This window comes from Ruditapes philippinarum, unplaced genomic scaffold (assembly GCF_026571515.1).
Source record: "Ruditapes philippinarum isolate M1 unplaced genomic scaffold, ASM2657151v2 ctg1665_1_1_1_1, whole genome shotgun sequence".
Classification (NCBI taxonomy): domain Eukaryota; kingdom Metazoa; phylum Mollusca; class Bivalvia; order Venerida; family Veneridae; genus Ruditapes; species Ruditapes philippinarum.
In genome coordinates this window covers 212,828-240,815 of record NW_026861357.1, presented here as the reverse complement: position 1 = coordinate 240,815, position 27,988 = coordinate 212,828, and the positions used below count along the sequence as shown (strand labels likewise).

At 33.2% G+C, this 27,988-nt stretch overlaps 1 protein-coding gene across 1 annotated transcript in view; it reads left to right on the top strand.

The window, feature by feature from the left end:
• Positions 1 to 1,895: 1,895 nt before the first annotated feature.
• The window catches only part of LOC132715351 (uncharacterized), a 42,205-nt gene continuing 16,112 nt past the window's right edge, over positions 1,896 to 27,988 (top strand). Inside the window, exons 1-6 of the mRNA XM_060698342.1 lie at positions 1,896 to 2,486; positions 4,112 to 4,243; positions 9,331 to 9,416; positions 13,325 to 13,395; positions 21,063 to 21,242; positions 27,730 to 27,896. Of these exons, the coding sequence (XP_060554325.1) occupies positions 2,384 to 2,486; positions 4,112 to 4,243; positions 9,331 to 9,416; positions 13,325 to 13,395; positions 21,063 to 21,242; positions 27,730 to 27,896 (739 nt within the window). The 5' untranslated portion in view covers positions 1,896 to 2,383. The remainder of the gene's footprint in view (positions 2,487 to 4,111; positions 4,244 to 9,330; positions 9,417 to 13,324; positions 13,396 to 21,062; positions 21,243 to 27,729; positions 27,897 to 27,988) is intronic.

The window sequence follows — 27,988 nt, the reverse complement described above, 5'->3', positions numbered from 1 at the left end:
ATTAAAAGGTTTTAAAAAAAATTTTTTGGGGAAAAAACCGGTTGTTTAAAATTTTTTTTTCCCTTTTTCCCCCCCCATTTTGGGGTTTTTTTTTTAAAAATTTTGAAAAATTTTTTTTTTAATTTGAAAAATTTAAGGAAAAAAAATTTCCCAAAAAAAAAAATTTAAAAAAAATTTTTTAAAATTTTAATTTGGGGAAATTTTTTTTTTTTAAAAAAAAAAAATTTTAAATTAAAATTTTAAAAAAAAAAGGGGGTTTTTTTTGGGGAAAAAACCCTTTTTTTAAAAAAAATTTTTTAAAAAAAAATTTTTTGGGAAAATTAAAAAAATTTTTTCCCCCAAAAAAAAAGGGAAAAAAATTTTTTAAAAAAGGGTTTTTTTAAAAAAAATTTTTAAAATATTTCTTGGGAAAAAAAATTTTTTTCCCCCTTAAATTTTGGGGGAAAGGGGGAAAAAAAATTTAAAAATTTGTTTAAAACTTTTTTTGGTTTTAAAAAATTTTTGGGAAAAAAGGGGGAAAATTTAAAAATTTTTTAAAAAATTTTTAAAGGTTTTTGGGGGTTTTTAAAATTTTTTTTTTGGTTAAAAAACCCCCTTTTAAAAAAATTAAAAAAGGGGTTTTTTAAAGGGGAAAAACCAAAAAATTTTTCAAAAAAAAAAGGAAAGAATTATTTCATGCATTGGGTCCCCCTATTGATTTATTTTAAATCACTGGTCAAAAGTAATTAGATATAAATGACTGAAGTCAAAAGGTCTAAAGACATGCTTTAGAATGCTTTGATCAACAGTCTTCATATTTGGTGGTGAAATTGGTTATGTTAAGTAGATGAGCCCTATTCATTTTGTGATCACTAGGTCAAAGGTTAGAGTCACAGGGGCCATGACTACAAAAAGCTTGTCATCAAATAACTTAAAAATCCTTTGTCCTGCAGTCTTCATATTTGGCATGGAGTTTAGTCATGACCATTAGGTGACCCCTATTGATTTTTAAATCACTAGATCAAAGATCAAGGTCAAAGGGACTTGTAGTTCAAAAAGCTTGGCAACTCAATTGTTTAAGAATGTTTTGGTCAAAAGTCTTCATATTTGGTATTGAGGTTGATAATGACATGTAAATGACTCCTATTGATTTTGAGGTCACTAGGTCAAAGGTGAAGGTCAGAAGGGCTTTGACTATAAAAGCTTGTCCACCCAATAACGTATGTATCCATTGACCCTCAGCCTTCATATTTGGCATGAGGGTTAGTCATGACCATTAGCAGACCAATACTGTTTTTCAGGTCACTGGGTCAAAGGTCACAGGGTCCTTGACTTCAAAAAATGTGTCCGCCAAATAACTTAAGAATTCTTTGTCCAACAGTTTCATATTTGGCATGATTGGTCATGACCATTTTGTGACACCTATTGATTTTGAGGTCACTGGGTCAAAATTTAACGTCAAGGGCCATAAGTTTAGAAAGCTTATCCGCTCAATTGCTTAAGAATGCTTTGGTCAACAGTCTTCATGTTTGGTATTGAGGTTCATTATGACTAGTACATGATTCTGACAAAGTTGTTTGCGGATGACAGTGGCAGTACTAGTTTCTGAACAGTATTTGATAAGGTTAACAACACTTCTATAAAAAAGGTTAATAAAGGGGAGACTGCTAGGTTTTAAGGCCGATGCCAAAATATTTTTACATATTTTTATAATGCAGCTTTAATGCTCTTTATCAAAACTCGTAATAGGGATTTTAAAAAACAACAATATTTAGTCATTTTGCAAAATAATGATGGTTCTGGTAAAATGGGGTGAGGGAGTCATTTAACAATATGCACACGGATTATTTGCCCTGACGATCAAATATTTGTTTATTTCGGTCATGTCAAAAAAACTCAGAAGAGTCCTTTTAAGAAGTATTTTCTGTAACTTCATGTTCAAACATTACAGGTAACTGATTACTACTTTGCTCCATGTTTCCTGAAACAAACACCACCAGATGATTTGTTATCTTCAGAACGCTTACCTGAAAATAGGAGGTCGACCAGTAAACTATGCTTGACAACAAAATTACAATTTCTACATGCAGCTGTTTTCAACAAACTCCTTGCAGCTTGTATCAATAAATGGCAGCTATCAAAAAAAGATGGAAAATACTTGGTTTACCGTGGATGTGCTATATTTGATCTTGAACAAAACCATACACTTTATGTGTATTTTTTCAATCATGTTATTCAAATATGGCTCACAAAATACAGCACAAAAAAGGAAAAGCCTAGCCAATCTGTATGTATTGATGTTTACACATTCCTCTTAGACCGGCTCACCAACTGTTTGAAACGGTCTGGTGACCTAAAGGTGTTATTCAAATGTTCGTCTTCAAAGCATAATTCAATTGAAAACATGTTCTCAAAAGATGAACTGTCAGAAAAGTCAGAAGTTGTATGCAAATGCACGACAGAAGAGCATGTGTTTCAAACGAAGGAGCTTACAGAGTATTGGCTCAGTAAGTATCAGTTGAATAACCATTTGGTATTATTAAGATATTAAATGAATCAACTTTAAATCTAGGATGTTTTCATTGTTCTTCATGTTATATCAAATTACTTATTGTGTGATCACCAACAGTACAGAAGAGTATAAAAATAAAGTTTGTTTCATGTAGAAGAGGTATATGATAATACTTTTAGTGTATGATATTCAGTGTATGAATAGCCTTTTCCTTGCTATAGTCTGTCAGAATGTTTAACAATGACAATGACAAGGATTAGTCAAACACTGTTCACTAACAAGGTAAGGTTATACCGCTTGTGCGGAGGGTCACCAACCAGTAAATCTTGAATATCGCCACATGATCTCTTCTGTCTTGGTGTGTCGTAAAACCTAACCAAAAATATGACTAGCAATATCTGGAAGCTATGTTGATAAACAAAAGTGAAAACTTAAAAGTAATGGCAGCTTCCCTTGTCAGACAGTTTCAAACGTATTCTTGTTATAAGTACTTCGAATCAGATTTTTGTGTCGTTCCAGATAAAGCTGGTTTTCCTCTGTCTTACCATAATTATTATTTTCTAAGGTATCACACATCAAGTTTATATACATGTACACATACTTTGTAGGTATTTAACCATCTAGTCATTTCATTTTTAAAATACAAGCATGGTTTTGAAATAATTTGCCAACGCTAATTTATAAAAATAACCACAAATAGAAGATTTCATTCAACTTGTGTTGTACATGCTACTATACGTATAGCCTATCTTGTCATATTTTTTATGTAAAATGCAAAACTTTCACAAAATTTAGAAACATTCAGTATATTTTTCCTGCATGCATGGCACCAAAGCCATGATTTTCCTACAATCGGCCTTTTTCACTTCACACTCTAAATTTACAAGCAAATGCTTCATATACTTTTGTAAAAACAAATGTAACCTTTAGAGTAAAAAGATAAAGCCTTTATCATGAGTCCTTTCTTTTTCTTTAACTTTTTATAATTTTAATCAACATGTTTTAACAGAGTTTTTTGGCTTTGAACACTTTATATCAAAAGACATAATAGTAGTTTAAACTAAATTTACAATATTTATAAACACATAGAAAATTATTAATGGATAAATGCAACCTGGAAATAGACTTAGCTTATCAGTAATTTATGTGGTCAAGATGTGTGTTTTCTTCATTCTCCATAGTAAAGTGTATTATTTTCAGCTACAGCCGTGTGTATGTTTACCCTCTATAGTCGCGTGTGACAAGCTTTTGGATACAGCGTATAAAATAAATTAAATAATCATATGCAGAATTCTTTTTAAATTGCAATAAGTTTTTATCAAGCTTGCATACTCTTGGCCATCCAGTGCAGATGTAAAATGTTTATGTACATCTGTAATGAAATGATGTGTTGTTTTTTGTCAAACCATTCTCTTGTTCTTTCTTCAGCGTGTATGCCTTTAGAAGTAAAACAAGATTCCCTTTTGCCCGCGCACTCAATAGATGTTGATAATGTTTTAAATACTTTTTGATATCTTGTATTAATTAATTTTTTTTATTTAGTATTAAAATAAACAAATAATAGTATGCTTTACTTTTAAAACAAATGTAAATATCAACTTTCATCACATTCTTTTTTAGATACAAAAATGTTTCAAAAGAGTTCCTGTATCTTTGATGGCCGATTGATGCTATTGCAAAACCATGAAATAATCATCTTGGAATCATCATTAAATGAAGAGCCTACAGGAAAAGGCAAAGTATATCTTTGCAGTAAGTATGTGTATCTCCTAATTCAGAATTTGCAATATAGTGACTGCATTTGTTACAGCATTATTTTTTCTTATAATAATTTACAAAAAAAAATAAGTTTTATCAAAATAAATTATGTCGTGGCACATAAGAATGCAACAATAAATTTGTGGTTAAATTCGTGGAACATATCAATTGCTTCTTAAGAAGCGTGTTTTTATAGTTACTGCTACAAGAGTAAACATGGCAAAGTACAAATACCAAAAAAAGTTTTTCAATTTTGTGAGTATCGGTTTGTAAGATTTCAATTTTAATATCTGTATCGCAGCAAACAACTTTCTGACAGTTTTCATGGGATCACATTTTTGCAGTAACAATCTTGATTGACAAACTTCACACAGAATTTCACTTGGAATATATTTCATTATAATGGAAATAGAAATTTGCAAACATTAATCTACAGATATTGTAACCTTCTTAGTTGTCACCTTAAACTGTTAAGCTTTCAATCAGATTTCAGTAAATGGACTGGTGGCATGGCCGAGTGGTTAACGCATCGGGCTAGTTATCTAAGGATTGCTGACCATGTGGGTTCAAGCCCTGACAGAGGGCAAGTCATTGTTACCTTAAGCAAGAAACTAAACATTCATTGCTTAGTACTGGTTGGTGCCAGGAACGGATTCTAGAGTGTTTCTAGAGCTTATAGCTTCGAACACAATCGAACTTAAATAAAAATGTATAAACTACTTAAATGGATGCATATTTCGAAAAATTTCAGACCCTCACGAAAGTTTGGTACATAAAATTGCTGATGGCTAACAGACCATTTTAACGAAATTTAACCCCACAAATTTTGCATCATAAATGACGGAAATGTGCAGTTCTTGTAAATATTTCAAGAAAAAATTGTACACATTGCATTGTTAATAATAAAAGAAAGTAGAACAACTGTTTTACAACATAGGCCTAACTGCTGAAACATATTGGGCTAATGATCAAATAAATGTTTTTAGTCCCCTACCGGTTTAACCGGAGGGGACTTTAGGTTTAACTTCAGTCCGTCTGTCCATCTGTCTGTCTGTCAGTCCGTCCACAAATATGGATCCCGCGATAACGCAAAAAAGTACTGAAATTATTTTTATGAAACTTAATATATGGATAAATGGCAGTATGGAGATAAATTTAACACATAAACTGGATCAAGTAATAACTCAAAAAGTGCTGAAAATATTTTTATGAAACTTGAAATATGGGTAGATGACAGTCTGGAAATTTTGCACATCTTTTTTTTTCTTCCTATGTTGAAAATTCTAGTTGCTATGGCAACAAATAGACTGAATTTTAAAATTTTTTATTAGATTTTTACGCTTTTTCACTATTACTTCTTTATTTTTTAAGGTGTTTACTTCAAACTTTAAATATAAGTTTCTGGTCATCATCCACATCATATGTGACAAGGTTTACAACTACAGCACAAAAATTATCAGAATTACCTCCCTAAAACTTGGAATTTTTATGAAAAAAATGTTGTCTTTTTTAATTAACTTCTTTATTTCTTAATGTATCTACTTCAAACTTCATATAAATGTTTCTAATAATCACTCAACATTTGTGAGAAGGTTAAATACTCTAGCAAGACTATTTCCAGAATTATGACCCCCTTGAACTTAGATTTTTTTTAGAAATTGGTATTTCCAACTTCTTCATTCCTTATAGGATTTACTTTAAAATCCCACATCATAATAATATGATAAGGTTTATAAATCGAGAATCAATATTTCCAGAATTATCTCCTCCTTAAACTTTGAATTTTTCTTATTCATCCTTCAACTTTCTTATTTCTTCATGGATTTTATACAAATTCAAAATAAACATTCATTATCAATACCTACATTATATATTTTTTTAATTTTCATCTTTGTTACTTACTATACATTATAGTTAATGCTATATTCAAAAAAAAAAATTTGTGCCCCCACTTTAGTGGCGGGCATTTAGATTTACCCTTGTCCGTTCGTCCGTCCTTCTAACCAAATAGGGTTAGGGGGCCATCTAACAGTAAACAGAACAAAAGAGAACAAAAGAGTTCACTCCGTAACAATAGAATAAGGGGCCATGGCCCTCTCTCTTTTATGTCGCACGTAACTCAAAAGTATTTGACCTAGAGTCATGACACTTTACAGGAATATTGATCAGCATGTGTAGTTGTGCACCTGTGTATTTTCGTCTGGTTATTTTTAGTATTTTAGAGTTATTGCCCTTGACTTAGAATTTTTTTTACAATTTTCAACTTGTGTCGCATGTAACTCAAAAAGGATTTGACATAGAGTCATTAAACGTTACAGGAATATTGATCAGCATGTGAAGTTATGCACCTGGGTATTTTTGTCTGGATTTATATAGTATTTTTAGAGTTATTGCCCTTGACTTAGAAAATTTTGCAATTTTCAACTTGTGTCGCATGTAACTCAAAAATTATTTGCCATGGAGACATTAAACCTTACGGGAAGGTTGCTCAACATATTTGGTTTTGCACCTGGGGTTTTGCACCTGGGGTTTTGCTTGTGGATTTATCCAGTAATTGTAGAGTTATTTCCCTTGACTTAGTAAAAACCGTTTCATTATGTTGTTATTTGTTCCTTGAGTGCTTGAGTTAGAATCAACCAACTTTACAGGAATAATGAATCCCGATCATCACTTAATTACAGGAATAATGATTCACATCACTGTGAAGCTATGCACCTGGGACTTTGCCTGTGGATTTTTTCCAGTTTTGTTAGACTTATTGCTTTTGACTTACAGTAGTATAAACTTGCTATTTTTAACTTGTTCATGCATAGTTCAAAAAGTATTTCACTTGTAGGCCTGAAAGTTTACAAGAATGGTGGTCAGCATGTGTACTTATGCACCTGGGGTTTGCTTGTGGATTTATTCAGTATTTTTAAATTTTTTGCCCTTAACATAGTAAAAGATTTTTAGTTTCCAAAAAATATTTGACCTAGAGTCATAAGATTGACAGAACAGTGGCGCGGTGGAGGCACCCGTGTCCTTTGGACACATTTCTAGTTACTTTTCTTCCTTGTGACTTTAAATGGTATCTTTAAACTTACAGTAAAATGACAATGTTCATAAATCTAGCATCTTTATTTCAAAGTTATCTCCTCTTTTACAATTTTGCATTAGAATCTGTTATATTTTAGTAACAGGAATGTTTAAAAAAATAACTTAAGAGTCTCCTTCAGTCTGTCTGTCTGCTGATAAATACTGTTTCCTGAGATCACTTTTAAAGATTTTTTCCAACAAATTTACTTAAAATAGAGAAAAGTTGAAACATTAGTTACTCTTATTCATCCTAAGAAAATTGGACCTTTTGATTATCTGTTGTATAAACATAATTTCCTTACGAGGCAGGGAAACTTAACACATTACTATGATATAGACTACTAAGAACTCAAAAGATTTAAGTTCATTCATGTCATTCATTCACTGGTAAATTAAATGGCCAATGGTCCATCAGAATGTTGCTAGGGTCCTAACCGGTAGGGGACTTATGGATTGCTTGCAACACTATGATAATTGCTTGTTATAATTAAGTCTTAATAGCAAATACTTAAAAGCAGATTATTTTGCAATTTGATTCTCTCGTTAATTATCATGTCATTGTTGTTTTATTTTCCAGTGCATTCTTTGTTTACTCCATGCATTTTCTATTGATATTAACTTGTTGAGGCCAAAAGCTGTGTTGCAATATTCTCTTCTATTATTGTATAAACTGACCTTTAATGACTTGTGGAGCATCTTTGGATAGCAATCGTTATTAGTCCCTTACCGTTAGACCGGAGGGGACTTTAGGTTTACCCTCCGTTCGTCAGTCTATCTGTCAGCCCGTCAGTCCACAAAACTGGATCCCGCGATAATGCAAAAGTACTGAAATAACTCAAAAAGTGCTGAAAATATTTTTATGAACCTTGATATATAGATAGATTGCAGTATGGAGATTATGGTAATTTTCTTTTCTTCCTATGTTGAAAATTCTGGTAACAAATAGACTGAAAATATTGCAAATTTAACTCATAAACTGAATCTAGTGATAATGCAAAAAGTAATGAAACTATTTTTATGAAATTTGATATATGGGTAGATAGCAGTCTGGAGATTATGCATGTTTTTTTCTTTTCTTCCTATGTTGAAAAATTTGTTGCCATGGCAACAAATAGGTTTAAAACATGGCAAATATAACAATATTTGTGATAAGTCAAAAAGAACTGAAATTTTATATGAAACTTAATATGTGGATAGATGGCAGAAATTATACACATCACTTTAATCTTGACTATAGGTAGTATTATTTAGCAAACGTCAGCAACCTCGTTAAGAGTTTTAGGCTTTTTCACTATAAGTTATTTATTTCTTAAGATATTTATTTCGAACCTTAAATATAAGTTTCTGGTCACAAACCACATCATATGTGACAAGGTTTACAACTCTTGCACAAATTTTTTTAATAACTTCTTTATTCTTTAATGTATCTTCTTCAAACCTCGTATATATGTTTCTTATTATCACTTAAATCATTTATGAGAAGGTTCAATATTCTAGCAAGACTATTTCCAGAATTATGTTCCCCTTGAACTTAGGTAATAATTTTTTGAGAAATTGGTATATTTTACTCCAACATCTTCATTACTTATTGGATTTACTTCAAACTCCCACATCATAATAAAATGACAATGTTTATAAATCTAGCATCCATATTTCCAGAATTATTTCCTCCTTAAACTTTGTATTTTTCTTTAATATTCATTCTATTAACTTTCTTTTACTTAAAATTCAAAATAAATATTCATTATCAACAACTTCAATACTAATTGTTCTTTGTTACACTCGCATCATGTATGACGTCTTGCATTTTTATTTCAAGAGTTATCTCCTTTGTAAGAATTTTCCTTTTAAAAATGTTATATTTTGGTAATACTGCAAGTTAAGGAATAAAAAAAAAAATTATTGTGTTTGTTGATTTGAAAGCAAAGTTATCAATTGCCAAGATCGGGTTCAACAATAAACTAAATACAATACTGTTAACCCAAGTTCTTTCGGTATTTGTACAGACAATCAGGAAATATTTGGAATTCCTGTTGCCGTGAAGAAGATTAAAACAAAATGTGATCCAAAAATTGAAAGTCAAGTCAGAAGGGTAACTATTTCTTTGTAACTTATTATGTATTCTATAATTATCATTAACATAGAAACAGTTTCTGTATTCAACTGGAACAACATATTGAAGTATGTGTTTTTGTTTATGTCTTTTGCCCACCAGAGCACAAAGTGCTCATGGGTGAGCTTTTGTGATCACTCTGGTCCACCTCGCGTCCTTTGAAAATGGTGTGCAACCTTTTTCTTAAAACAACATCTCCTCCTGTACAAATTGTCCAATATTGTTAAAACTGAGCTGTAATGTGTCTGACATGACTTCATGTCTTTGTGATTAATAAGATAAAGTCAAGTCAAGAAAGTTAATAAGATTTTAAATTATTATCTTTGAATTTATGATGATTTAATATATCAACAAATATTTATAAAAATCAAAAGTAAATGTCTAAATTTTCCTTATTGAAAGGATCTTTACAAATAACTAATAAGTTATATAGCATGAAAATCTCAATGAACTGAATAATGGCTCTTGAACTTTTATTTATAGAGGCTGCAGCTAAGATATTTGTGAAACATTGTCAGGTGGACTTCTTAAAGAAATTGTTCAAATTATTTGGTCAAAATTGGACCCGCACAGGGGTGGGGGACATAGATTTTCCTTATATGTACATACTTAAAGACTTAATCCCTTTAGCTTCAAGAGCTAAACCTTTTTTTTTTTTGACAAGATGAAGCATTATCTAGTATACTTCTACTAAGAACCTGAGAAATTAAATTTTATAGAAAAAACCTAACATCTATGTGAAATATGTGGCTATTCAACCAAACATCGGAACCTACTTAACAGACATAAAGCTACACACTTACATTCAGTAATAAAATTCCAGTGCTCCTGGTGCAAGAAACTATATACTAGACGAGACAACTTGAAACATTACTCAAAAAACGTCCATGGTTTTGAAGAGGAAATTTACCGTAAAATTGAGGAGAGCCGACCTCAAAATCAACCTTCAACAAAAGCCTGCACCAACAAAACTACACCAAAGAAGCTCAAATTCAGATTAAAGTGACATTATGCTCATATTTTCATAGTCAAGTTGAGCTGAATTGACTTAATATTTCAAAAGATTGACTGTTAAAATGGTGTTTGACCAACAGGTGATATTGGATAAAATTATAAATCTGCCTTAAATATAAAAAGACTCCCCCACTCTTTTTATAAACTAAACGGTACACGTAAATTCTAATGGATCTTTACAGAAAATTCCCTAGGATCCGTGTGTTATCTATTGTTTTTGCGAATTCAATTATTTATTACATCAAAAGGAATTATTGCAAAATGAAAACTTATTTATATATTCACATGTTTACTCACTATTTACCCTTGGATGGGCATAATGTCACTTTAATAATGGGGAAAACAGGACCTCAAATTTTTAAAAAAGCCTATACTACACCGCCTAAAAAAGAAGAACTTCCAAAGGATCTCAACAGCAGACAAAACATGGACACTCTAGTCTTTAATATACCGCCGCCAATGTCACCATTATCTCAAACACCAACGGAGGTTAACCCCCCTTCAAGCGTCAGGATCAACATTTAATGTATAATGATACTGACAAACAATTTATATACGTTTATAGCATATATGGGATAGTTAGCAGTAACATTTAAACCATCAAGGAAATTATAGACAACTAACTGTAGGTTCTATTTATAGATTTTATTTTTATTTCTAAGACTTAAAATTTTTTGGCAACATTCCAAATTTGAGTTATTAATAGTATCACATGTTACTATTTATAGTAACAGACGTACATTTTGAAACCTCCTTTTTAGCACTTAAATGGCATAATTTATCTATTTTTTGTCCTGATGAAGATCATGTTTGATCGAAACTAGTAGACTTAAATAAATAATTTTAACCTATTAGGTGGTGACATGTGGTTTCTTTTTGTCCTCCACGACCTCTAGTTTATTCTACTAAGTTTGTTCAAATTATAGCCCTTTGGACAAAATTGGCTTATAACCCCAGAGTTCATTGATTTTCCATATATGCATTTAATATAAGCCAAAAAAAAATTATACTATAGAGACTTTAGCTTAGATATTTGATATTAAACATTATCTGCTGGACCTATAAAAAAATTGGTCAATTTTTTTTTTGATATGAAACATTGTCTGTAGCACCATTGCAAGTTTTTTAAATAATAACCCTCGGGTCAAAATTGGCCCGACCCCCGGGGAACATATACTTAAAAATAAAGTAAAAAAATTAAACAGAAATTTTTGTTTCTAAATCTAGAAGAGCTAAAGCTTAGATTCAATATCAGCCAGCTATTGATGACTTTATAGCAAACTGTAAAGTTTCATAGCAACCTGTGACTTCCATACCAAACATTAACTTTCCTTAGCAACGACTGAATCTACCATTGAATTTCTTAGCAGGCACTTACTTCCAAAGATACCATTTATTTTGTATAGGAACTAGTAACGTCTTTTGTAACTGTTGTTTTCCCTTAGCAATAGCAACCAGTAATTGTTTTGCATGTGTATGCACTACATTAGATACAAATATGAACGCTCTGATATCAGCTTATGCTAAAGATTTTATATCTGCTTTCCTTAATCGTTTACAATATTAATTGTTCCTTGTCATGGAGAGTATTAATATTGAGGTGAGCGAAATGAGGGTTATCTTGGCCCTCTCTTTGTTATGTAAGGCCTTCCTTCAAAAACCATTTCAGAGAACATTATCCTAGCTGTTTCAGTCTCTTGCACTTCATGATTTAAATTTTCCCACATTGTGTAAAATGGATTATGATTTACTGTGAAATTAATACCTCTCTAATGAATGTGACTGTTTGGTCACACTATTACTGCATTATTATCCCTCGCCGAAAGGCGGCGGGAGATATAGAAATAGTATCCGTCCGTCCTTACTTCCGTCCGTCCGTCCTTCCATCCGACATTTTTGTCCGGAGCATATCTCAAAAAGAATTTTAGGTTTGAACTTGAAACTTCATAGGTGGATAGATCATGTAGAGGAAGAGTGCAGTGCACAAGAATGATAACTCTACCCTGCATTGTTTTTCAGTTATTGCCCTTTATTATTTTTTAAACTTATTCTTTGTTCAGAGCATAACTCAAAAAGCTTATGAGATATCAACATGAAACTTCATAGGTGGACAGATCTCACTCAGAAGGTGTGCAGTGCACAAGGATGATAACTCTACCTTTCAAATTTTTTGAGTAAATGCCCTTTGTTTTTTTTTTCATACTTAATTTTTCACCTGAGTGAAGCATTACTCAAAAAAAGTCTTTGAGATGTCAACATGAAACTTCATAGATGGATATATCTTATTGAGGAGGAATGCTGTGCACAAGAACGATAACTCTTCCCATTATAATTTTTGAGTTATTCCGCTTTATTATTTTTCATACTTTTTGTCCGGAGCATATCTCATAAAGTGTTTGAGTTATCAACTTGAAACTTCATTGTCCAAAGCATTACTAATAAAGCCTTTGAGATATCAACATGAAACTTTATTGGTAGATAGGTCTCAAGTGTAGCACACAAGAATGATAACGCTACCCTGCATTATTTTTCAGTTATTGCCCTTTGTTTTTTTTTCATGCTTAATTTTTGTCCAGAGCATTACTATAAAAGCCTTTGAGATATCAACTTGAAACTCCATAGATGGATAGATTTCATTGAAGAGGAGTGCAGCACACAAGAATGATAATTTATCCTGCATTATTTTCCAGTTATTGTCCTTTGTTATATTCAGCCATCAGTATTCACATAGGTTTCAAATCAGTCATCAGTTTTCATTACCAAAAGACCTCTTAAAATTGAATTAATCTGCTCTACTACATATATATTCTTCCAATGAGCAAACACATTCATGTTTTAAACTGTTGTTACTGATTAAAATTTTTGCATTTTAGGAGAAGATAGCATGCAGACTCATGAACCCATTCATACTCCCTCTCCTAGCTGCTGTTGAAAAATCAAAAGAGTAAGCTGAAATAGTATTTATAGTATATTTTTTTAGTTTACATGAGCACAAAGTAAAGGAGGTGAACTTTTGTCATCACAATTTGTCTGTCAGTGCATCTATGCATTATAGGGTTATAAGGCTTTTGTGATCGCTTTTCGTCCGGCGTCCGTCTGTCTGTAAACTTTTACTTTAAACGACATCTTCTCATAAACCGCTAAGCCGATTTAATACAAACTTCACAGGAATGTTCCCATATCAAGTTATATCCTTATAAGCCCCCTACTGGTTTACCCGGATATGACTTTAGGTTTACCCTCTGTCCGTCCGTTCGTCTGTCTGTCCATACAAACATTAAGATACTTAGGGAGTAATGGAAACAATAGCTAACAGTAAAATTCCTTTGATGCATTCAGTAAGCTCTTATGTGGCTACTTTTTCTCTTAAGTGTTTAAAAAACAATAGAGAGAACAAAAGAGTAGTCACTTAAATACCAAACTTTGAGGATGTCTGTCTGTCTGGCTGTCTGTCCATCCGTGCACAAATCTGGATATAAGGATAGATGACAGTCTCAAGATTTTGCACGTCTGTCTTTTTCTTGCTATGCTGTGCCAACAAATAGACTGAAAATATGGCTAATTTAACACATAAACTGGATCCAGTGAACGCAAAAGTACTGAAAATATTTTTTATGAAACTTGAAATATGGGTAGATGGCAGTCTTGAGATTATGCATGCCTTTTTCTTTTCTTCCTATATTGAAAATTTTGGTTGCAATGACAACAAATAGCTTGAAAATATTGCAAATATAACAATATTTGTGATTACTCAAGAAGTAGTGAAAACATTTATATGAAACATAAAATATGGATAGATGGCAGTATGGTGATTATACACATCATTTTAATATTTACAATAGGGAGTATATTGAGATCTGTTTTACTCACTTATCGTCGGCGACCTCGTCAAGATTTCTTATTCAAGTTTTTACACTTTGTCGCTATAAGTTCTTTATTTCTTTAGGTATTTACTTCAAACTTTAAATATAACTTTCTGATCATCAGCCGCATCATATGTGACATTAGGTTTATTACTCTAGTACAAAAGTTATCAGAATTACCAACTTGGACTTAGAATTTTCATGAAAAAAAAAGTTTCACTTATAACTTCTTTATTTTTAAATTACTTAATGCATCTACTTCAAATTTTGGGAGAAGGTACAATACTCTAGCTTGACTATTTCCAGAATCCCCCTTGAACTTAGATTTTTTTTCTAGAAATTGTTTTATTTACTCAAACTTCTTCATTTCTTATCATATTATTATGACAAGGGTTATAAATCTAGCTTCCATAAAGATTTACTCTCAGAGTGTCTGTTAGTTTGTTTGTTTGTGTGATTCTAAAAAACTGTTTCCTGAGACCACTTTTAAAGAACCTTTCCAACAAATACAGAGAAAAGTTGAAACATAAGTTATAAATATTCATCCTGAGAAAATTTGATCTTCAGATATCTGTTGTATAAACATAATTACATTACTGGGCAGGGAAACTTAACACATTACTAAGATATAGACACACTAATAACCCCTAAGATTTAAGTTCATTTATGTCATTCATTCATTTATTCATTCAATGACATAATTCAATGCCCAATGATCCTTCAGAATGTTGCTCGGGTTCTACCCGGTAGGGGACTTATGGATTGCTTGCAATACTATGATAATTGCTTGTTTATTTCCGATAGCATCCATGGTTGTATTGGTGGCTGCTCGTATGCATAGACAAAATCAAATCATCCAAAGATGTCATTTTAATAAAAAATTAGTGTAACTATTGAAAGGAATGGATGTATTTCAACATAAATCTACAGTTTTTAAAGCAACACATTTTGTATTAACAGTTCATTGGTAGAATTAAAAACGGGACTAATGTACAGGTCTTATCTCGAATGAACTGTGTGATGAATCCTTATTACCCAAGCACACCCGGCCTTACTTGCGAAACATTGTACATTTCAAAAATACATCTTGTATTTTGTTTTTGTATTTTTCAGTAACGCTATAAAATATTTATTTAGATCACATCACTTTACAGATCAGATTTTTGAATTAAAACATTTTCCATGATTGGAACTGACATCCACAGATAAATAATCTTTTTTTAAAATTGATTTAATGAAAATCTCATCTAGGAGAATTGATCAAAAAGTTTATGGCCCGATGTACTTTCGGTAGTCAGAGAACCCAACTTATGGTCTTACTTTTCATTATAATCGCCCTTTACATCAATACACTTTGCCCATCTGTGCATCAACTTGTTTAATCCTTCAAAATAGAATTCGATATTTTGGACCGCCTCCATGAAACCTTCATTGCTTCCTAAACATCTAACACGAAGCTTGGTTTTCAGTTTATGAAACAGGTAGAAGTCAGAGGGGGCAAAGTCCAGAGAATATTGGAGATGGGGAAGAATTTCAAATTCGCAGTCAGTTGCAGCAGTCATCGCAACTTTGGATGTATGAGTTTGTGCATTGTCATGCAGGAGCAGAATGTCTTGAGTCAGTTTGCCCCTCCTTTTACTTGCGATTTCTTCACGCAGACGTCTCAATTCGTCTGCATAGTACGTACTGTTTATGGGTATAACCTTGCTCAAGGAATGTTGCTTTGGTTGTCAACTTTAAATATTGTTCTAAGAATTTAATTCCAAACAGAACTCTTGTTGCCATGGCACCTAAAAGAAAAAAACTTAAAAATATCTTCTTTTAGAAAACCGAAAGAGCTAGAGCTTAAATATTTGGCATAAAACATTATCTAGTCACTGTCTACCAAGTTTGTTCAAATAAATGCACTGGGGTCAAAGTTGGCCCCGCACGGGGGGTTATTGATTTTCCTTATTTGTATATTGTAAAAACTTTAAAATCTTCTTTTAGAAAGCCCAAGTAGCTAGAGGCTAGATATTAAGCATGAAACATCTTTTAGTGGGTGTCTACCAAGTTTGTTCAAATAAAAGCCCTGGGGTCAATATTGGCCCCGCCCCAGGGGATCATTGTTTTTCCCTTTATGTATATAGTAAAAACTTCTCTTATAAAATCCTAAGAGCTAGAGCTAAGATATTTAGCATGAAACATCTTCTAATAGTTGTCTACCAGTTGTTAAAATAAGGGCCCTGGGGTTAAAAATGGCCCTGCCAGGGGATCATTGATTTTCCTTATATGAATATAGTAAAAACTTTAAAAATCTTCTTTTAAAAAGCCCAAATAGCTAGAGCTTAGATATTAAGCATGAAACATCTTTTAGTGGGTGTCTACCAAGTTTGTTCAAATTAAAACCTTTGGGTCAAAATTGGCCTGTCCCAGGGGGTCATTGTTTTTCCCTTTATGTATTTAGTAAAAACTTAAAAAATCTTCTCTTTTTTAAAAATCCTAATGGCTAGAGCTAAGATATTTAGCATGAAACATCTTCTAATTGGTGTCTACCATTTTGAGCTCGACTATACGAAGTATATGGAGAGCTGTCCTACTTGCGTCGGCGTCCAGATTTCAGATTAAAGTTTTGATGCAGTAAAATATTTTTCACTATAACTTTTTCATTTCTTAAGGGATCAACTTCATACTTCAAATATATGTTCCTTATCATCAACCAAATCCTATGTGAGAAGATTCTTAACTCAAACACCAATATTTTTAGATTAATCTCCCCTTGGACTTAGTATTTTATTTAAAAAACAGGCTGTCCAGCGTCCCTAAAATTCCTAAAAAATCCTAATTTTTTTCAGTTTGGCTAAAATTCCTAAAAAAATGAAAAAATCAAAGGGAATTCCTAAAAAAGCCCTATTTTTTCACTTAAATTCCTATTTTTTTTATCTTTTGTGATAAACATATCGCTAAACAACCATGTTTCAATCACACACAGTGGAGCTGATGTCATGTCTGACTTAATTGCATGAAGTCACATGTTGTATTTACTTCAACTCCTGCTGAAATGCTATATTTGATTGCCAGATGTTATCAGAAAAATTATAAGAAACTGTTTGTTTTAAATGGAACAATGAAAATTGTACAACTTTGACTATATCAAAATAGTCACCTGTTAAAGTTACATTTTTATTTGCTACAGGGTTTTACAATTTACCTCAATCTTAGGTGTATTTAAAGCAACTTTTTACATGATGTACCACTAAATTTCCTCAGACTTTCCTTATGTAGGGGTCCTTATTAATAAAATCTTAATTTATAATCAAGTTATTTTCAAGTGATGGCTGTAGAACAGATCTTTTGTAAGTGATACCAGCTGGCAGATCTAGACAAGTTTCCCAACTAGTATACTAAGAAGTGACACCGTCAGTTTCCCTTTTTGTACACATTAACATGTACTGAACATATGTTATAACATATAGTGTAAAGTTTTTGAAAATCAGGGAAAAAAATGACACTGTTGTGAAATTTTCTACACTTTTTAGTAGCCTGATTTATCTTAAACAAATTCATCATAGATGTATACCCTGCTGTTTGAAATTAAGTTTAAGTATTCCTGGGAATGACTTAAGTGGGTCATATCATTTTTATTGTTTTTGGAGAAAGATCAAGACTTGTTGAAAATGTACCAACCTTAAAATGAGAAATGCATTTATAGCTAAAATAAATCTAAAGCATAATTTCCCCTTCCATTTAATATTGGCTAATCATAGCTTAACTAATTGAATATTGGTTGTTCCAGGATACTTATAACTTTGAAAATGTTTTCATTCTAGTTATGTTTTAATGTAGTTTTTTAGCTCTTTTTAAAGGCAGTTGACCAGTGAATCCATTTCTTCACTGGTGACTATGAAACACAGGTAACACCTTTGCTATAACCGAACAAGAGCATTATTTGTGAGTTACTTTTGTGTCAAATATGCAAAGTTGAGCCCATATCATGGTCTTTTGAGGCCATAATTTAGTTATAAAATTCCAAATTTAGCCCTAAAATTTCCTTTATTTACCCTAAAATTCCTAATTTTAGCCCTAAAATTTCTTTAAAATTGCCCTAAAATTTGCCCTAATTTTTTGTCAGAAGGTGCTGGACAGCCTGAAAAAATATTATTTTAACTGTTTCTTTTTATTTCTGAAGGGATCAACATAATACTTCAAATATATGTTCCTTATCATCAACCGCATCTTATGTGACAAGGTTTATTACTCTAGTACCAATATTTTCAGATTTATCCTCCCATGCACATATATTTTTTTAACATGAAAAATGTTTTTTTTTACTATAACGTCTTTGGTTTTAAAGGTATATACGATAAACTTCAAATACATATTCCTTACCATTAATTACATCTTATGTGACAAGGTTCATAACTCTTTAAGCAATACTTTCAGATTTATCTCCCTTTGAACTAAGGATTTTCTTTAAGAAATATTATAACTTCTTTACTATTTAACCTACTTCATATTTCAAATATATATTTCTTATCGTTACACACATGTTGTGTGACAAGGTTCATAACTCTAGCGTGACTATATTAATTATTCCCCTTGAACTTGGAATTTATGTTAACAGATGTTATTATTTTACTATAACTTAATACATTATTATACATAATTATTTTTCTTTCATAGGTTTGTCTTCCTTACTGCGTCCAGTATTTCATTTGTCCAGCTTCGTTGTCCTGTGACAACTCTTGTTGTTCAAATAAGGGCCATTGGGTTAAAATTGGCCCCGCCCCAAAAGAGCTAGAGTTTAGATATTAAGCATGAACTATTTACTAGTGAGTGACTACCAAGTTTGTTCAAATAAAAGCCCTGGGGACAAAATTGGCCCAGCTCAGAGGAGGAGGGGCGTCATTGTTTTTCAGTTACAACTTAAAAAATCTTCTTACAGCTAGAGCTTAGATATTTATCAAGAAACATCTTCAAATGTTTGTCTACCAAGTTTGTTCAAATAAAAGCCCCTGGGTTAAAATTGACCAGCCCAGGGGGCCTATACAGGTGAGCGATTTCAGAGCCATCATGGCCCTCTTGTTTATGCTTCGTGTCTGTCCGTTGTCTTGTCCGGAGCATAACTTAAAAACCCTTGGAGATGATTTGTTTAAAATTTACACAGTGGTAAAGGGCATTGAGGCAGAGTGCAGTGTCAAAGAACCATAACTCTATTTGCCCCATTTTTGAATAATCGCCCCTTTTAGAAAAATCTTGCCCTGGACATACCTCTAAAACTGTAAGAGGTATCAACATGAAACTTTGTAGGTAAATAGATCTCAATAGGTAAATTTGCGGTGCACAAGAACCATAACATTTTTTGCCTTATTTTAGAGTAATTGCCTTTGTTCATTTTAACATTTTGAACATTGTCCGGAACTTAACTCTTAGATTATAACACATATCAACATGAAACATTGTAGGTAGATAGATGTCATTAAATGAAGTGCAGTGCAAAAGAACCATAACTCTGTCTAGTCTTGTTTTTCAATTTTCTCCCCTTTTAGAAAAATCTTGTCTAGTACATAGCTGTAAAACTATAAGAGATATCAACATAAAACTTTGTAGGTAGATAGATCTCAATGAAAAGATGTGAATTGCATAAGAACTTGACAAATTTTGTAGTTATTGCCCTTTGTTAATTTTTACATTTTGAACTTTGTCCGGGACAAAACTTGGAAACCATAATAGATATCAACTAGAAACTTTGTTATTTGATAGATTGCATTGATTAGAAGTGCAGTGCAAAGGACAGTAACTCTGCCTTGCCTAATTTTGGAATTATTGCACTTTGAACTTTTTCAAGGGACATAACTCTGAAACTACAAGTGGTGTACTTTCCTGTGTCCAAAACCTATTCGGGGTGCATCACCCGGTTCAAACCGGGCTCTTGTTTGTTTTTGGATTCTGGATCAAAGTGATGGACCCATGTTTTACCCTGAGTAACGATCCGGTAGATAAAGTCGGGTTCATCCTCGTAACGAGACAAAAGATATTTTGAGATGTCAAGTCTGGGCCATTTATGGTCGTCATTCAACTGTCTGGGGACCAAACTAGCGGAAACCTTTGACATGCTATAGACATCAGTCAGAATTGCGTGAACCAAAGCTTATACCCACTTCCCTAACAATGCTTCGAAGTTCTCGCCTTCTGTCGCAAATGACTAGATCGAGCACAGCTTCGGCAGTTTCATCATTTGTGCTTTTGGCCACCAAGACCGCTCATCATCTCCAATGCTCTCTCTGCACCTCTTAAATTCAGCAGCACAGTGCTATAGGAAGGGGATTCTTTTTTAAGTGTATACGTGGAGTCTTTATGGATTTCTTTGGGGGACATCCCTTTCTTACAGAGGTACTTAATTACAGCTTTGATTTCAACGTTTTCCATTTGGTCTAAATGACACAACCCTCTACTGATCAAAGTGAGTTTGATGTTACTTAATCTATGTAGAACTGCGTGTAACTCGTTCAGAAATCTTCAATAAGATATTGATATTGACGCGTCGTATGTAATTGTCAGTGTAGTGGCTAGAAGTATATCGGGCCGAGAACTTTTTGATCATATCTCCTATGTCCATAAAATGAGTTTGCTGGAACTGCCTTTCATTTTAGTATATTCAAGTTGATAGCAGTTTAAATTTTCCAAATATTTGAAATATGAATACCAATTATTATTAACCTTTACTTATATTAAAGGTTTTTTAAATGATGATTATATAATCATTCAGGGAAGTTTGGTTAATATCTCCTTATTGTGAAAACGGTGATCTCCATGATGCAATTGCAAGAGGTAAAGATCAGAACAGTACAGATGAGATAAACATAAATAAGCAGGCTACAAGAGTGAAGATTTTACTGCAAATTGCGCTAGCAATACAGTATATTCACACCCCTGTCCAGAATGTCAGGTATCTGTTTACTTACTTCTTGATATGAGAGATGATCCAGAGTAACCCGGAATTTATAATATACTATGGTTTATAATTCTAATAAAGTTCAAGTTATTCATGAAATTTTAATTCTCAGACAACTTTAGATAACCATGGAAATGCCATAACGGTGCAGATAAAAGAATGCGACAGATGTGATTTTATAACACACCAAAGTGCCTGGTAAAAAAAGGATGACAAATAAAATGAAAATAAATTCCTTAACTTAGTGCAACAAAGCCATTGTCATAGATACATGTTTTGCAGTAGCGGTGTGTCCATCGCTGCTGCAGTGGGATATTTATCACAGCGGTCTATAAATATGACTGTTGCATAAATGGTTATTTCTAAGTACTCATTTGACAAGAGCATAGTACTTTGTCATGTATCAATATAGAGCTTAATATTGATAATTTAGATAAAACATGTTCCGGACAAATGTAATAAATGAGTCTCCCGTCTATTTAGAAATAATTTTGATTTCTTTTAATTTAATTTCTTTTAATTGAAGAAAAAATGGGGATATAGAAATAAGCTCAGTCCGGATGTACGTCCGTCCGTCTGTCCGTCCGCACCTACAGGAAAGTAATTATGTAACTAGAGGGACAATAGGTAACTGTTCTTTCTCTTTGATGTCATTAATTTCGTAATGCTTTTATGTGGCTATTTTCTTGTATGTGGCTTAAAATAACAATAGAAAGAGCAATAGAGTAGCGTCATAATTACTGTCCTGTGAGAACTTCCCTCCGTCTGTCCGTACGAACCCAGAGGTACTTGTGTGACTTGGAGAACAATGGGTAACAGTCAATTCTCTTTGATCCTATACATTCCGTTTTTACTTGTGTGTCTTTTTTTAAAGCCTTGTGTGACTAAAAATGGCCAAAAAAAAGATCAAAGGAAAAGTCACATTAGTACGATTTTGTGAGTACGTCCGTCCGTCACACTTTCGTGTCCAGTCCATAACTTTGTCATTTATCAAAGGAATCTAAAATAACTTGGTATAATTGTTTGTTATAATAAGAAGATGTGTCATGTGCAAAACTAGACCCCCACTTTCTGGGTCAAGGTCGCACTTGGTCATTCAAGGTCAACATTGTCTATGTGAGGGTATATGTCGTTTCCTGTCTATAACTTTCTTATCTTTGAAGGGATTTTGTAAATACTTGACACAATTGTTCACAATAATAAGACAATGTGTCATGCGTAAAACCGGTCACCTACCTCCAAGGTCAAGGTCACATTTGGAGGTCAAAGATTAACAGAGTCTGTTACAGGGTATATTTTGTGTCCGGTCCATAACTTTTTCATAGATCTACGGATTTTGTAAATACTTGCCACAAATAGTCACTATACTAACATGATCTGTCATGCGCAACACCTGCATCCCTACCTCCGAGTTCAAGGTCACAATTAGAGGTCAAAGATTAACAGAGTCTCTTATATAGTATATTTTGTGTCCGATCCATAACTTTTTCATAGATCAAGGGATTTTGAAAATACTTGGCACAAAAAGTCACAATGATAAGATATGTAATGCGTAACACACGTCCCTTTCTCCAAGGTCAAGGTCACACATAGAGGTCAAAGATTTACATAGTCTATTATAGTCTTTATAGGGTATATTTTCTGTCCAGTCCATAACTTTTTCATAGATCAAGGGATTTTAAAAATACTTGGCCCAAATAATCACAGTAATAAGACGATATGTCAGGCGCAAAACATTGGTCCCTACCTCCAAGGTCACACTTAGAGGTCAAAGATTAACATAGTCTGTTATAGGGTATATTTTGTGTCCGATCCATAATTTCTTACTTTCAATACTTTCAAGGTCTAGGTCACACTTAGAGGCCAAAGCTTAACATGATAGATTTTTAAATTCCGTGTTTCATTTTAATTCTTTAATAAATTTATTGTTGCATTTGCAGATCTAGCATTGATCATAATTTTGGACTGAATGTCCTGAGTTCCATACATAAATCTAATATTCGTGATAAAGAGAAATAAACCTTTCATTTATATATAACCTTATTTTTATGTAGATGCTTTCGTCGAGTATTCACATCTGGTACAGGCCACAGTTGTATAGGTAGGACCATTGTGCAATGTCATGCAATCAGCAATATCTATATTAAAGATACATGTACATAAGATGATTAATTAAAAATGCAGTCATTGCATTTCCTTAAATAGAAACATAATGTGAAAATATACATGTAACAGTTATTTAAGGTTTTCCTTACAGTTTTGTTTACAGATAATATTGGTCTGGTCTCAGTGGTGTTTATTGGCTATTTATCGCCGTTCTGATGCATAGGAATTGACTACAAATGCTGTAGTCCTGCATCAAAACAAGCATTGAACATAAGTCTCATTTTTTTCCTTTTGAACATAAAAGAAAATGTGTGTAAATATGCAATGAAATCATTGTTGACTTTATAGACATGTAAGGTAACCTTAAAAAATGTGACGCTCTGAAATTAAGAAAGGAAACAAATCAGGCACAATTTAGCTTGATATCAGGTGCAACATTCATTATATACCCCAAACAAAGTTGGGGGGTTATAGGAGTCACCCTGTGGTCGGTCTGTCTGTTGGTCGGTTGGTCCAGCAGTAGGTTGCATTTTCCTTGTCCCGAGCATAACTTGAAGACAAATGATTGAATTCAATACAACTTCATACAATGGTCAAGCAAATTTAGAGGAGGTGCTGTGCACAAAAACCATAACTCAATATTGACTAATTTCTTTTCCTTGCCCTGAGCATAACTTGAAAACTACTGGTTGGAATCAAAACAACTTCATACAATGGTCAAGCACAATAAGCGAAAGTGCAGTGCACAAGAACCAAAATTAATTACAAAGTTATTGCCCTTTATAATTTTCTATTGCTTTTTCTTGTCCGGAGCATAACTTGAAAACCACTAGTTGGAATTCAATTCAACTTCATACAATGGTCAAGCACAATAGGAGGAAGTGTAATGCACAAGAACCATAACTCAATCTAAAGTAATAATGGGGTCATTGCCCTTTGTTACTTTTCTTTTGCATTTTCCTTGCTAGGAGCGTAACTTGGAGGCTAGGTTGGAATTCAATACAATTTACTGGCCAAGCTTTTTGGAGAATCCCCTGGCCCAAAAAAACCTCTCAAATTTGACTATTTCTGATTTTTTTTCCCCCTTAAATTTAAATTTTTCCTTTGTAAAATTACTGTTGGAATTAAAAAAATTTTCTAAAATGGTACCCAAAATTTTAGAAAAAGTTGTATGCCCAAAGAAACCAAACTCTATTTGGATATTACATAGTTTTGCCATCTTAAAAGCCCCATAACTCTTCTTAAGTAAAAAGAAGAAAAAGAAATGAGATAGGGGTTAAAAAAATTTTTGTGTCTTTACGGTATTGTCATTTATTGAAGTGGCAATGTGTTTTAAGTGAAAAATTTGAAGAAAAAACTTGTGTAAAAAACCAAACGCTCAAACGCATTTTTGAATTTTTTGTCCATGGCTTTGCATTGTTATTAAACCAAAAGTGTGTTTCTTTACAAAATTTTTTTTCAAATTTCATACTTCATCAAAAAAACCCGTAACAAAAACAGGTTTGGTTATAAAATATAATACCCCAAAAACCCTTTTAGGGGGGTTCTTTGTCAGTTGTTTTTACATCTTTAAAAATTTCATTTGTTGTATGTGTAAGTAACATGTGGGTTGAGTCTATTAGGTTTTTGTTGTAAAATGTTTATGCATAAAGTTAAATTTTGTCTGAGCTAGAGCTCATTTTCAGCTTGACTATTCGAAGATTAAAAATTCGAACTATGCATTCACCAATCTGTCGGTATTCGGCATCCCTGTGGTTAAGTTTTTACATGTAAGCTGGTATCTCTGTCACTTCTGAAGGGAATGGATGGGAACTAAACACACTTCTTCTCTGTGATTTCCCTACATGATAGGCATAAATCCAATAACTCTTATTTGCTTTTTTTGTATATTTATGCCCCTTTTTCTACTTAGGAATTCTTGGTTAAGTTTCTGCCTGTAAGCTTGTATCTCAATAACTACTGTATGGAATTGATTGAAACTTCACACACTTGTTGTCTGTGATAATCGTACATGATTCACACAATTTTCATAACTCTGATTTTCGTTTTTGTGTCGCCTCTACGGAGTAGTGACGACATATAGGGATCACTTCTCCGTCAAATGTCTGTCCGTCCGTCACAAAACTTGTCCGGACTACTCCTCATAAACTACTGGTGCAATTTCATCCAAACTTTACAGGAATGATCAGTACCAAGTCTAGTTGTGCATATTGTCAGCATTTTTCGGTTCAATGATTTTTGTCAGAGTTATGACCCTTTAATAATTTTTATTTTTAAAGTTTGTCCGCACTACTTCTCTTATACCACTTAAGCAATTTCAATAAAACTTTACAGGATTGATCTGTAGCTCAAGTCCTGGCGCATATTGCACGGGTTTTCCGGTTGAATGATTTTGGCCTAGTTATGGCCCTTTGATAAAAAGGTGTTTTTTCTGTGTGTTGCCAGATACACAAAAGCTTGTCTGGACTACTCCTCATAAACTACTTGTGCAATTTTATCCAAACTTTACAGGAATGATCAGTACCTACCAAGTCCAGTTGTGCACTGTACGTCTGTCTGTCCGTCTGTCACAAAACTTGTCCCAACATGAAAGTGACCATCATGAGGCGACATATGTGATCACTGATCGCTCTTGTTGCATGTTTAGTTTCTTTTTATATGCCCGAAAGAATTTCGGGCATATTATGTTATACCCCCGGGCGTCTGTCCGTCCGTCCGTTCCGTCTGTCTATCCGTCGTCCGTCTGTCCGTCCGTCCGTTAGCAATTTGGTTTCCGGAGCATAACTTTAAGTTCCATTTGGCCCACAACATTCAAACTTCATAGGATGATTGTCCATATTGAGTAGAAGACCCCTATTGATTTTGGGGGTCACAAGGTCAAAGGTCAAGTCACTATGACCCTAAAACTGAAAAACAGTTTCGCGGAGCATAACTTTAAGTTCCATTTGGCCCACAGTGTTCAAAACTTCATAGATGATTGCCCATATGGTAGGAAGACCCCTATTTGATTTTGGGGGTCACTAGGTCAAAGATCAAGGTCACTATGACCTTAAAACTTGAAAACAGTTTCCGCGAGCATAATTTAAGGTCCATTTGGCCGCCAGTGTTCAAACTTCATAGATGATTGTCCATTTTGGGTAGAAGACCCCTATTGATTTTGGGGGTCACAAGGTCAAAGGTCAAGGTCACTATGACCTTAAAACTGAAAACAGTTTCCGGAGCATAACTTAAGTTCTATTTGGCCGACAGTGTTCAAACTTCAAAGGATGATTGTCCATATTGGGTAGAAGACCCCTATTGATTTTGGGGTTCACAAGGTCAAAGGTCAAGGTCACTATGACCTTAAAACTGAAAAACCAGTTTCCGGAACATAACTTAAGTTCCATTTGGCTGACAGTGTTCAAACTTCATAGGCATGATTGTCCATATTGCGGTAGGAGACCCCTATTGATTTTGGGGTCACAAGCGTCAAAGGTCAATGTCACTATTACTTTAAAACTGAAAACAGTTTTCCGGAGCATAACTTAAAGGTCTATTTGTCCCACAATATTCAAACTTAAGAGGATGATTGTCCATATTGGGTAGAAGACCCCTATTGATTTTCGGGGTCACAATGTCAAAGGTCAAGGTCACTATTACTTTAAAAAACTGAAAAAAAGTTTCCAGAACATAACTTACTTTCTAATTGGCCCATAGTGTTGAAAAACTTCATAGGATGATTGTCCATATTGGGTAGAAGACCCCTATTGATTTTGGCGGTCACACGGTTAAAGTTCAAGGTAGCTAATTACCTTCAAAACTAAAAACAGTTTCCAGAGCATAACTGAAGTTCCATTTGGCCCACAATATTCAAACTTTATAGGAGGATTACTATTTCAAGGAGGTAATACTTTATTTAATTTATGTAATGTCTTACAAATGCTTCATCCTTAGAAAAGAAAAAAAATACTTTCGGGCATATAATGCTCCGCCTAGCGGTGCTCTTGTTTGACTTAGAAATTTTTTGTTAGGTTTTTGCGTGTAAGCTGGTATCTCCATAACAAGTGAAGGGAAGGGATTGAAACTTCACACACTTCTTCTCTGTGATTATCTAACATTATTGGTACAAAACCCATAAGACTGATATGGCATAGAAACAATGTTATGAATACATAGGTTAGCAGTATTATACTCAATGAAACACCCTTGCGAGTAGTCGAGCGTTGTTGTCTTCCAACAGCACTGGTTTATGTTTCTTCTGCAACAAATGGTCCATTATTGTACCGATATATACTTACCACTTCTGCGACACCTATGGCCAGTGTGATTATGCTTTAGACAGATATGTAGATATATGCCATAAATTTCAGTGACAAATTTTCTTCTACTCATTCAGAGGTCCAATTTTACATCAAGACATAACGTCTAAAAATGTTGTCCTGGATAAATATCTAAATGCACGCCTTATCAACTTTGGTTTGGCCAAAGAAAAAGACGACAGTCCTTATGTAGGTGATTGGAAAGGTGCCAAAGAATACAATGACATTCATAGCTTTGGGATCAGTAAGTTTCATATTTTGAATAATGCAACCTATCTTTTACTAACAGGGTATATTATATAATAACAACATATTTGACACAGTTCCGTGATTATA